Consider the following 11,088-nt stretch of genomic DNA (forward strand, 5'->3'; position numbering starts at 1 on the left):
TCTTAGAGTGGTTATACCTAACCGTTAACCTGACGGAAGGTATAGATTTTCTCATTAACCTACCCTACCCTGGCCGTTAACCACTCTAGCTTAAACAGGCAGGTTCCTGACTCTCTATAGCTCACCCGGCTCGCCTGTTTGCCATGTCTAGTCATATAATAAGGCATGGAATGACCGAGGTCTCATATATATGATGTACCAACCCCAGTGGAATAGGATCACACGCACACATTTGGGTGTTTCGGGATTATAGATTATTCCAACATCCCGGAGACTTTTTAGGAGGTGGACGGTGAAGCAGTAACTCGCTATTAGAGTTACAGATGGAAAGGCGGCTGTTTCTGGCCTTAGAAGCATCCATTTTCGGCGCTATGCAGCAGTCACATAATAAGGCATAGGATGACCAAGGTCTTACACTAGTGAGGCTGGCTATATCGGGTATATGAATTCTATTATTACTACTATTACTACTACTATGATATCATTAGCCCCCTGATGGAGCTGGGCTCACTGAGAAGTCTTCTTCTGTTTAAGCTACATATTTCAACTGTCGTCCACTGTTGATTCGAACACTTCAGAAAGACACGTCATCAACCTGATGCTAAAGGGGCGCTGCCGTGCTGAGGTGAGATTATGGCGCCCAACCTACAACACACTAATGCACAACTATCAGCCTATCACGTCCTGCCCCAAACCGTTCGGTGCAGGCTCGCGGCCGAATCAATATGCTGCACAAGATCAGTTTGAACCAATTGCCTAGATAAGGAACAACATCCTCCTCCACACTGATTTGCCCAAATTCCTGTACATAACTTCCAGCGGATTGCGTAGCAGTGGGGGAACTAATCACGGAAAGACATGTACCTCTCAAGACTCAGCGGGTAACTCAAGCAAAGCCTAGCATCTCATTAATCGGTCCACCATTACGTAATACATAAACAATCCTATAACGTAACCCATGGTTAGACGGCCCATACGGCTATCCTATATAAAAAATATCTTTTTAAATCTTTTATATCTTAACTAGTAGTAAGTTTGATCAGTTCTAACTGGATATATAGATATTTAAGATATATCAGATCATCATTAATATAATTTATAATCTATTGATATAATATTAAGTCTTCTAGTCTTATAGTGGTTGAGATATCTTGTGTTTTAAAAGAGTCTTTTATATAGTATTACCAGCTGGGCCGCCTAACTGTGTGGGCTGCCTAACCGTAGATTATGTTAGCAGCGTGACTGCAAAGCGTATCACGCATGTCCAATTGCTCGTTCTGGTGCCCTCAAGGTTGTGAACCGGCGTTGATGTCAACTAATAAAGCCCACCGGTTGTTTCCAATGGGTGCGCTGACTGCCTGAGCATGCCTTTGAAGAAGCAAATATGATGGGCGCAAAGATTACCATTGGTCCAGGGAAAAACATAGCTTCATGCACCATGACCGCGCCACATTTGGCTGACCGTTAACTGGCGCGTTTTCACGCAATCATGAATCATACTCCTTATCAAGAGGCCCAAGCAATAGCGGCTTTGGTAAGCCAAAAAAATATTGGTACACACTGGCCATGGACGAGAGTGGTACATTAGTACTTTTGGTTGGACAGAAGAACCCGCCTAGGATCTAGAGAAGTTTCGCCGGTGGATACAGCAGTACTCTTCAATTAATTGAGGCGTACAGAGATAAAAGCGACATGACCATGTTCCTCATCTCGCTACTTGTTAGGTGCGGTTATTCCCTAGCGACATCTCCTGTATTAGCCAAGATGCAAAGCGGAGCAAAAGGGGGTTCCAATGTGGGCGTTTTAGACTAAGAGTTGCCCCTCCTTGTCATCATCTAGGCACCAGCTTAGCTTACATTCCGGTAAGCCAAACCCCACTCATTACTAAAGAATGCGTCAAAGCGAAAGACACGAGTTGACCATGATCTTAAGGTGCATGAATGGATAATGGTAGACGGCGATTCAGACACTGATAGCCTTGCACTTACTGGCTTTTCCCTAGAGGGTAAGACCGAGTTATCGAACAGGCTATATTGTCGATAATATGACTTCTTAAACCAGAAAGGATATGCATGCGTCTGCACAGCCCAATGTAACATACGGCAGGGATTATCCCCTCTCAATCAGTGGTACGATTTCTCTTTATCTGAAAGCAAGCAATGCTCCAAAAGTACCAGTCTCGGCTGCAATTTCCCCATCACAATGGCCTGGGAAGCAATTGAGCCAGTCACTCAAATCTCAATAATTAGTTGTTTGCTTCAAAATGAAACGTGTGCATCCATGACCTTAGTTACATAGACATAGGTCTATTCTCTTGGTCTACGTCCAGCCATAAAGCTTCCGCCCTAAGCGACCGGGTTCTCACCAAGGGCGTGAAAGATGCGGCATATTTGTCTACTGCTATGCTTACTGCACTCGGAAATCCTCTCAAAAAGCAATAATAGCTCCAAAACCGATGTTCAGCCTTTGCTGCCAACATCGACGCCAACCCTCTCCGGGCCCCGAGCTGTAAGCACACTTCATGCAGATCAGATTTAGTATACCATCTAGAGATTAGATGAGAAGGTCTCCTGCCAATAAGGGCACTCTTGAATCCATCTATTTATTTATGATTAAGGATAAGGATTTTCCCCAATCTCATCAGTTGCTCTTGACTTGGACCTGTCTAATTTAGTGCTTACTTTATCCTTGTAAAGAGGCATCCTATGAATGGTCTACTTTCAAAGGATTGCATTGTTAGGGTGAATTCGGCAGATTGTTTAAAGCACTTGGGGCTCCCCAAGCTGATGATAATGTTACGAATGTTGGGCGCTGTAACTGCTCTAAGTACTGATCATCAGTGAACAGAAATTACGCCAAGGAGGAATCAACTCTATTCACCAGAAATCCGTCCTGTTTTCTGCAATCCGACTTTGCTGGTCGTGGTATCCGACGCCAATGGCAAGCTCTAGCATTGTTGATGCCGTTGATGATAGCAAGAAGTCTCATGTCGAAGAGTTAGGCATAACCAACCATGCTTCGAAACGGTTGGCATGCATGTGCGTCCGTCTGGTCTCCCTGTGGTTTCCGCGAAATCATTATTTTTCTGTTGCTAATTCAAAGAAACTCTATAGGACATGTCGTGAGCGAAAGATTCGCTGTGATAGAAAACATCCAACGTGTGGGAGGTGCGCAAAAATGGGGACAACATGTCGCTACCTGAGTCGTTCCAAGCCGACGCCGTCAAAGCTAGATCTATCACGATATTTAGTGACAATAAACGACCGTCTGAGTGAGCTATGAGCTTGAATTTGCCCTTTTACGTTATGCAACACAGGTTCCGGCTAATCCAGACTTCTCCACAGAGCAGGCAGAGGCCCAATTGGCATTCCATTCGTCAATACAGAACCCTACGCAAACCCCTTTGGAGCCAGATGCTGCAGCTTCCGGGCCGGTTACGTCAAATGCATCACCCTCACATATGGACTCGGCACTTTTGTCGACACTAGAACTGCCCGATCTCGGTGGGCAGACCATGAATGACTGGTAAGATATTCAACAGGTCTGCGTTGCGCTACTCAGTCTGCTGAGCTATCAGGCCGTCCATAGCAAATAACGACCCGTACGAGTTTGACTTCGGCGCTCCCTCCTCCACTATGCCGATTGAACCTCTGATGGCGCCATTTATGCCCGTTTCTAACAGATTCGTTGACCTGGACTCTATGCTTTTGGAGATGCTTCCTGCCGCAACCTACCATAATGTGCCGGAGTTGTCTCCAGGGCTCCTGCAAGGACTGTAGGCTACCCACGCTCCTCCAGGTTCAAATCCATCTGACAAATACAGACACGACAGGTACTTCGATCTGTTCCACCCCATTATGCCATTAATCTGCCGATCTCGCTTTGAGGCTGAAATATCCGAGATGTCACCGTCAATTGAGGTTCAAAGCCTCTCATTTGCCATTGCAGTACTGGGATCCTTCTCAGTGCCCGAGCTGCGCTGTCACGTCGACAGATGCTACGAGCAATGCCGCACCCTTCTGGACCTGTGTGAAAGACAGGACACGGGAGAATCCCTGGCGAGCATCAATACTCTCCAAGGGCTTGCCTTGTTGACCCTCTACGAATTCAAGCAGCCGAACTTTGCTCGGGCCTGGATGACTCTCGGGCGGGCTATCAGGCTAGCCGAACTGATAGGCCTTGACCGTGTCGATAGTCCTCCGAATTCGACCATGACTGCGCCCTGGGACCAGCGGCCGCGACTCCCACCGGCCTCTTGCGCTGTCATTGCGGAAGAGCGGCGTCGCACCTTCTGGGTTCTCTATGTATTCGATTCCTTATCAACCACTCATCTGCACGCCCAATTGGCCTTGGAAATGCCGGTACGTCAGGCGCGTTATTGCTGTAGGTTTCACGATAATAAAATATACAGGAGTTTATCCATCTCCCATCTCCAAGCGAATCTCTAGACGAATTGACGAATTGTACTATTGCCATGCCATCAATGCAGCAGATCGAAGCTGGGATCTCTGCCGAGGTGTCCGTGTCATCCTTTTCTGGCACACTCATCATGGTATCCCTGTACCGACGATGTATCGACCACACCATCTCGCAGATGAATCATCCCCATGCCTTCTGGGAGACGCATTACTCGATTGATAAAGCCATCAGTCACTACCGAGGGAATTTACTTTCCCACCACGTCAACAACGACTTTTCCGACGACCCACGATCTCTGTCGCTGCGCATGAACCTAGCCGCGGTCGAAATCACTCTACACGAGACGGCCCTGGTCAAGGTACAGAAAGACAAGCTGCCCGCTGTCCTCGCCACCGAGGCAATTTCAAAATGCATCATAGCTGCCACCGACATCGCCATAACGGTTCAGTTAGGCCAACGGCTGACGGGCAAGAAGCTGGAGATATTCAAACAGCATGACCGCTTCCTTGTGTGGCCGATGACTATGGCAATCCAGACCTGTTCGCGGATGCTGGACATGAGGGGAAATGTCGACGTGGATCCCTGCATTGAAAACCTACGCGTGCTCGCCGCCGCCATGAAGGAGCTTGTCAGTCCGAAACACGTCCGCCCGGGACTTCTGGAAAAGATAGATGTCTGGATGGCCGCGGTTGAAGGAGGCGCTAATGCCGAATAAGCTACCTGTATGAGTCTGCCTGCATTTTGAGAGAAGAGACTCTTCTATAGAAGTAGATAGACGACAGTATGATTTCTCGATAAACGGGAGTTTTCATTTTTCCATTTTCACTCTTTATCAGAAGGTAAAATTTCCATGTACAGGTAAGTATCTCCATATTATTTGCTTACGAGGTTCATAGGTGTGGAAAAAGCAGCATTCAGGAACTTGCTGGAAAGAGGAGAGTATATTTGTGTCATCTAATGTACATTAAACACGGTATATAGTTGATATATATATCGCCCGTGTGGCTTGGCTTTTGCCACGACGCTAACGAGTTTAGTCGTCCCTGTGAGTGCTTCGATTTCCCAGTTCTACTGCCGTTTCGTGCTCGATGGCTTCTCGTCTCTTCTTTTCACCATCTTTCTCGTCCAGTCCAAACTCCGTCACTAATTCCTTGCGCAGCTCTACTTGCGGAATGCATACAGCAAGGGGAAACGCCGCGAGGGAAAACGCCAGCAAGACCTGCCAAACCAGCTTCAAACATGACTGATAGACATCTAGGATCTCGTGCTGCAGGGCGGGATTATTGTCGAAGGCTTCAATGAAAAGCTTGGTGGCATGCTCATATGCCCCTCCACGAGCCAGGAGAGTGCGGGTGGCCTCATCGCTGATGTGGGACAGCTGACTGTCGAACTTGGAGTTGAACACGGCCGCGGGGATGGCCGCGCCCCAGATGGCACCAAAACTCCGCACGAATGCCCAGCTCGCGGTGGCGATGGCGACGTCCTTCTCCGGCAGCGGAGCCTGCACTGCCGGGAGCGTGGAGGTGAGGGACAGCCCGCCGCCGATTCCCGTGATGATTTGGAAAATGACCCATGTCGCTGTACTCGACTTGTCGGTTAGGAGCGTCAGGAGACCCACTCCGACGGAAATCAGACTGTAGCCGAGGATGATGGTGGGCTTGTACCGGCCGGTCATGGCGACCATGAGGCCACCCACGATGCCGGCTGGCATGAGAGGGATCACGATGGCGAGGATATCTACCCCGGACCTCATGGGACTGGCACGCAGCATCACTTGGAAGTAGATCGGCAGGAAGAAGGAGAGCCAGGACATGATAATTCCGTGGAGGAAGGTGAGGATGTAGGCCACGAGAGAAGTGGTGTTGCTGTACACGCGATGCGGCATCGTCGGCTCGCGGGCGACATATTCCTGATGCAGACCGAACAAGACAAGGCCGAGAGCGCCGACCAGGAGAGGGACGAGGGTGTGCCACGAGCTCCAGGTATACGTTGTTCCTCCCCAGGTGAGGGCAATCAGGATGGCCACGATCGCCGCAGAGAGAATCATATTCCCGGAGAAATCCACCCGAGCGAGTCGATTCTTGAGAGTGCCTTCTCGGTTCCATTTGACCCTTAGAAACAGAGTAACGAGGACCAGCGCAATCCCCGCCACTGGGAGATTGATGTAAAAGACCCACCGCCATGTCGTTTTGGTGACGATGGCGCCTCCCAGCACCGGTCCGATAAATGTGCCCAGGGCAAAGGTGCCCATGATGATACTCATGAACTTCTGTCGCTCCCGGAGGGCTACCAAATCAGCCGCGATGATATCCACCATTACGAAGATGCCTCCGCCCCCGAGTCCCTGCACAATCCTTGCGGCAATCAGCATTTCCGTAGTGCTCGCTCCGCCACAGAGGCCGCTTCCCAGGGCAAACAGGACGACGGAGATGATCATAGGGTATCGCCCCCGAAAAGATCGGACGCTTGGCCGGCGATAGGCTGCACCGCAGCCACGGCCAGAAAATACCCGTTGATTGTCCATATATAAAGTGAGCCGGAGTGCAGCTGGTCGACGATAGTCGGGAGAGCAGTGGCAAGAACAGAGGTGTCCAGGGCCGCAAGAAGGATGGCAAAGCAGAGGCCTGGAAAAACAGCCCAGAAACGCCAGCCACGGTACTGCCGCTGCGGAGGAGGCTCGTGGGCATTTGCAAGGGGTTCGTCGTGCTTTTTGGAAAGAGCCTGCGGTATGCGCTCTTCGGGACCGCTCTCGGCAACGATGCTGGTCGAGACGGCCATGACGGGTTTAGGCAGAGGATTGTAGGATACCGCCAGCGAAAACCATTCGAGAGCTGATGATGGGAGTCAGAGAACGAAACAGCTCTGTAATACAGAGTTGCTGCTTGTTGACTATTCTACTCGATAGTAATCCCGCAGTGGAAGTGGGCAAAGCACTGGTTGGGAAGAAAGACTACAATAAGCATGGAAAGCTCGGGGCAAGCCGGAGACAAACAAAACAGAAGTCTCATCTGACATTCTCCGGTGAGTGTGACAGGCCGGAGGAATCTATTATTACTGCCCAATGGAGCCCCTAGACTGGTTTCTTTGTCTGCAAGGACGGACATTGCCGGGCCGCACACACCGAGAAAGTACAGCACCGCGAGTCATTCAGTAGCAGACAGAAATTTACCACAATCATAACAACTCATCATAATGTGACCGTAATGCAGGGGGTGTATTACATTTCAGCAATGTCCTCAAGACTTGCTTATCCTCCTGACTCGCATCCCTCGGCTTGTCTCCGGATTAAACGCAGAGAAATAATCATCATAAATCAGATCTTCGGGCTTTGTTCCGTCTAACTCCAAGTCACCGTATTTGCGAAACAGCATGGCCGTGGTAACGTATAGTTCACAATATGCCAAACTGTAACATCTGTCAGTTGTTTGTCGTCCAGGCATAGTGGTAGAGTACTGACGGCATGCCAATGCACTGTCGACTGTCTTTGCCAAAGCTGACCAGATATCGACTGAGCTTGCGTCCTTTTATAGGATCCATCCATCTCTCTGGGTCGAAGCGTTCGGGGTCAGGAAATATGCCTGGGTTGCGATGCATGACCCAGGAGGACATCCCTACAACCGACTACAAGACGGGTAGTAATGAAATTCAGCCACATATTCAAAGACTAAAGAAACGTCAAAACCTACACCAGCTGGTAGAAAGTGTCCGTTAAACTCAGCTCCAGGGTCAGGAACCACACGGGGAAGGCGACCGATAACCCCGTAACTCAGTCGCAAACCCTCCCTGACGACGCCTGTCTGCGCTGCATCAATCAATAGTCAGAGGAAAAAAGCAAGGGCTCAACATACTAGGTAAGGGAGTTTCTCCAAGGCCAAGAAATTTATACGTTTCTCTGGATCCGCAAACTCCTGCTGCATCTCTTCCCGCAGTCGACGGTAGATATCCGGGTTGCGAAGAACATGAAACGCGATCATTGTGAGGGCATTGCCTGTTGCAAGAGCAGCAGCAACCATGATACTCAGACCCTCATCGGTCAGCTCATCAATCGTGCGGATAGGAGCCTGTCCGACATTATCGCTGGGAGCAAGGAGTTCATGGAATATTGACCTGCGGGTGAGATTACCAATCTCACCCGCAGCAACCTGGCTCTTGACCTTGACCACATTTGCCTTGGTCTCCTATAGTCTTGGCGTGAGTGTATTGATCCGAGCAATGAGTCATAAAGGACACAAAAGACATACATCGACCAGCTTGTTATATTTTCGAATCACAGTATTACGATCCGAAAGCCACCGCGGCAAGCCGAGCATGATGGCTTCCAGTCGCTTACTCTGCATGAAAATCCAAAGCCCTTTCAGGACTCCCCGCACCATGTGGGCGAAGTCGTGCCCAAACCTTGGGTAGTTATCGAGTAGATTATAGCAATCATGGAACACGTAATCGCTAGTCACGTCCACACTGAGTGCACTGAACAGACAATGCAGTTCCACCGACCCACAGCCGGCATCCAAGTCTTCTGCAAGCCGCTGAACCAGCTTCGCAGCCTTGTCCTGGATCAGTGGCTCGAGATGCAGAACTGCCTTACGGCTGAAGAAGGGATTTAGGGCGGACCTCCGGGACGTATGCACAGAGTTCTGGATGGCGGTAAATGTGGCTGAGGGGGAGCCAAAGACACAATAGTAAGGGGGTGATTTATAGTATTTGGTCCCCACGTGGTAGATCTTGTCGTAGGCGTCAGGATCACTCAAGGATACCTCGTCCGGTGTGATACGAACGACGGGACCTGGTTTGGTATATTAATCAACAAACGCCTTTATTCGAAGAGAGTAATGAATACCATATTGTTTGTGAAGACGCTCCACCTGCTGGTAGAAATCGCTACGCCCCCCGTGGTAGCTGTAGAATGTCTGGTAAAGTTGCGTTGCAGCGGCCAGCTTTGGGCCAGGAATCTTTGCAAGCGGATGAAGCGTGAGACGGTAGAGAACGCGGGCTAAGACATAGAGGGTGACTACAATAGCCACGGAGCCGTAGAGTGATAGCTCCATTTTAAGCATCTGCTTCGCTGTCTGCTAAAACGATGCAACTGTTATTCTATTTGTACACTCCTGGTAGACAGACCGGCCGGGCCCTAAGGCTTGTTGACCATGTCCATTTGTTCAATAGAACAGTGATGGATACGATCCTATAAAATCCCAGCGGACTTGGGCGGCCCGAGCTGTCGTCGTGCTGTCGGGGTGCGGTTTACTGATATCCGTCTTACTCATACGGAGTTGGGGCAGTATTTTGTTACTAGTCATTCGTGCTAACTGGTCATAGCCGTTACCAATAGGATCACCTGGTAGTTGGTAGTTGAGCAGTAAGAGTAATCTATATTGTCTGCATTTGACAAACTCCGCTGCCACATGGTATTTGTACTACTGAATGGTTTGATGCAAACGCCTCTTATATAAATATTTTTCTTCATAATGAAGGTTGAATATTGTAAGAAGCCACAAGTTGATAGCATCAAGTTTGGAACTGCATCTGTTCAACAGCCATCTGAATCGCGCCAGCCACCTTTGCAACCGTAGATGTACTTCTAGGAAGCTGGTGGCCACCGTCATGCGTCACCACATGTGCCAATCTCGGCTCACACATTCCTACGAGGGCCCTGCCATGGTCGGCATACTGATCCTTCTCCCCAATAACATGCGCAGTCGGGATGTTGATCCGCTGGATATGTGTGGTTGGATGAAATCTCAGCAGGACATCGACACTCGTTGCTTCTTTGGCGCTAGCAGCCATCGGTCGTCGGGCCTCAAACTCATCAATCACTCCCTTCGATCGAACATCCGTCATCCAATCGATGTGATCATCTCCGATTGCGTTTCCCTCCGCGTCCTGGTGGATGGCGGACAGCTCTCGTTGCGTGGGCTCGTACGTGAGTTTCAACTTGCCAGATCCCATGTCGAAGGGCATCGTCGTGGATATAAAGACTCCCACCTTGAATAGTTCTTCGGTCGGATCGGTTCTGGCGTGGTTGAGAAGAAGTGTTGAGGCCACGGCTGCTCCCTGGGAGAAACCAAGCACCCCGTCAAAGGGGCCCTCTTCTCGGACTACCTCCAGCACGAGGTCGTATGCTTTCTGAACGTCGTCGGGGATTGGCTCACCATGATAGCCAAAATAGGGTCCCGGGAAGATTGCATCGATTCCTGAGATGCAATGCGATTGTCAGCATTAGATGGCTGAAGTGGGAACGAATCAGAACCACTTACCAGGAGCCGGTTCAGCCTCCATTTCTCCATCCAGGAATTCGAACTCCCAGTTTCTCGGAAGATAGGCTCTGATGGGCTCTAGCTGCGCCTCGAGTATGGAAGAATTGGTGCCATGGCCGTGGAGGCAAAGAAACCTCATTGTGAACCGGGCGCTGCAGTGTCAACGGGGGATATATGATTTGGGCAAATATGGAAAGTGACAGTCAACATGTATTTCAGGTAGAGTAAATAAATTTGACCTCTGTGTGACCGGTTCTGAGGATTCCGTGCTATCATACATAGTAAGACAGGGTATAGGACAGTATAGGATAGTATAGTATCGTAGTAGCGTGGCCGCTCGGAGGGCGGGGTGCCGTTTCCCGACTCGGCCCCAGAAGTCCGGGGCCATAAGCCGTCGAGAAATCCGTCGTCTGAC

General features: G+C 49.8%; 5 protein-coding genes across 5 annotated transcripts; 2 read left to right on the top strand and 3 right to left on the bottom strand.

Moving 5' to 3' along the window:
- The first annotated feature begins 2,806 nt into the window (after window positions 1–2,806).
- On the top strand, window positions 2,807–3,345 carry BO87DRAFT_183131 (Zn(II)2Cys6 transcription factor domain-containing protein). The gene is made up of 2 exons (XM_025618428.1): window positions 2,807–3,038; window positions 3,114–3,345. Exons 1-2 carry the CDS (start codon window positions 2,938–2,940, stop codon window positions 3,280–3,282), a joined length of 270 nt encoding a protein of 89 aa, XP_025483090.1. The 5' UTR covers window positions 2,807–2,937; the 3' UTR covers window positions 3,283–3,345.
- An 80-nt stretch (window positions 3,346–3,425) lies between these two features.
- On the top strand, window positions 3,426–5,322 carry BO87DRAFT_182910 (fungal specific transcription factor domain-containing protein). The gene is made up of 4 exons (XM_025618427.1): window positions 3,426–3,775; window positions 3,824–4,361; window positions 4,412–5,258; window positions 5,316–5,322. The coding sequence occupies exons 1-3, from the start codon at window positions 3,636–3,638 to the stop codon at window positions 5,132–5,134; spliced, it is 1,401 nt and encodes a 466-aa protein (XP_025483091.1). The 5' UTR covers window positions 3,426–3,635; the 3' UTR covers window positions 5,135–5,258; window positions 5,316–5,322.
- On the bottom strand, window positions 5,289–7,197 carry BO87DRAFT_455989 (MFS general substrate transporter; the record flags this gene model as incomplete). The annotated part of the gene is made up of 2 exons (XM_025628695.1): window positions 5,289–6,773; window positions 6,884–7,197. 2 exons carry the CDS (start codon window positions 7,195–7,197, stop codon window positions 5,453–5,455), a joined length of 1,635 nt encoding a protein of 544 aa, XP_025483092.1. The 3' UTR covers window positions 5,289–5,452.
- A 458-nt stretch (window positions 7,198–7,655) lies between these two features.
- On the bottom strand, window positions 7,656–9,464 carry BO87DRAFT_300967 (cytochrome P450; the record flags this gene model as incomplete). Its single annotated transcript, XM_025619144.1, has 6 exons — window positions 7,656–7,824; window positions 7,877–8,040; window positions 8,106–8,216; window positions 8,268–8,597; window positions 8,667–9,202; window positions 9,257–9,464. The coding sequence occupies 6 exons, from the start codon at window positions 9,462–9,464 to the stop codon at window positions 7,656–7,658; spliced, it is 1,518 nt and encodes a 505-aa protein (XP_025483093.1).
- A 362-nt stretch (window positions 9,465–9,826) lies between these two features.
- On the bottom strand, window positions 9,827–10,932 carry BO87DRAFT_351458 (uncharacterized protein). Its single transcript, XM_025621130.1, has 2 exons — window positions 10,674–10,932; window positions 9,827–10,610 (listed from the first exon to the last, which is right to left on the bottom strand). The coding sequence occupies exons 1-2, from the start codon at window positions 10,810–10,812 to the stop codon at window positions 9,925–9,927; spliced, it is 825 nt and encodes a 274-aa protein (XP_025483094.1). The 5' UTR covers window positions 10,813–10,932; the 3' UTR covers window positions 9,827–9,924.
- Between the last annotated feature and the right edge of the window lie 156 nt (window positions 10,933–11,088).

The sequence above is a fragment of the Aspergillus neoniger genome (assembly GCF_003184625.1).
Source record: "Aspergillus neoniger CBS 115656 unplaced genomic scaffold BO87scaffold_5, whole genome shotgun sequence".
NCBI classification, from domain to species: Eukaryota; Fungi; Ascomycota; class Eurotiomycetes; order Eurotiales; family Aspergillaceae; genus Aspergillus; species Aspergillus neoniger.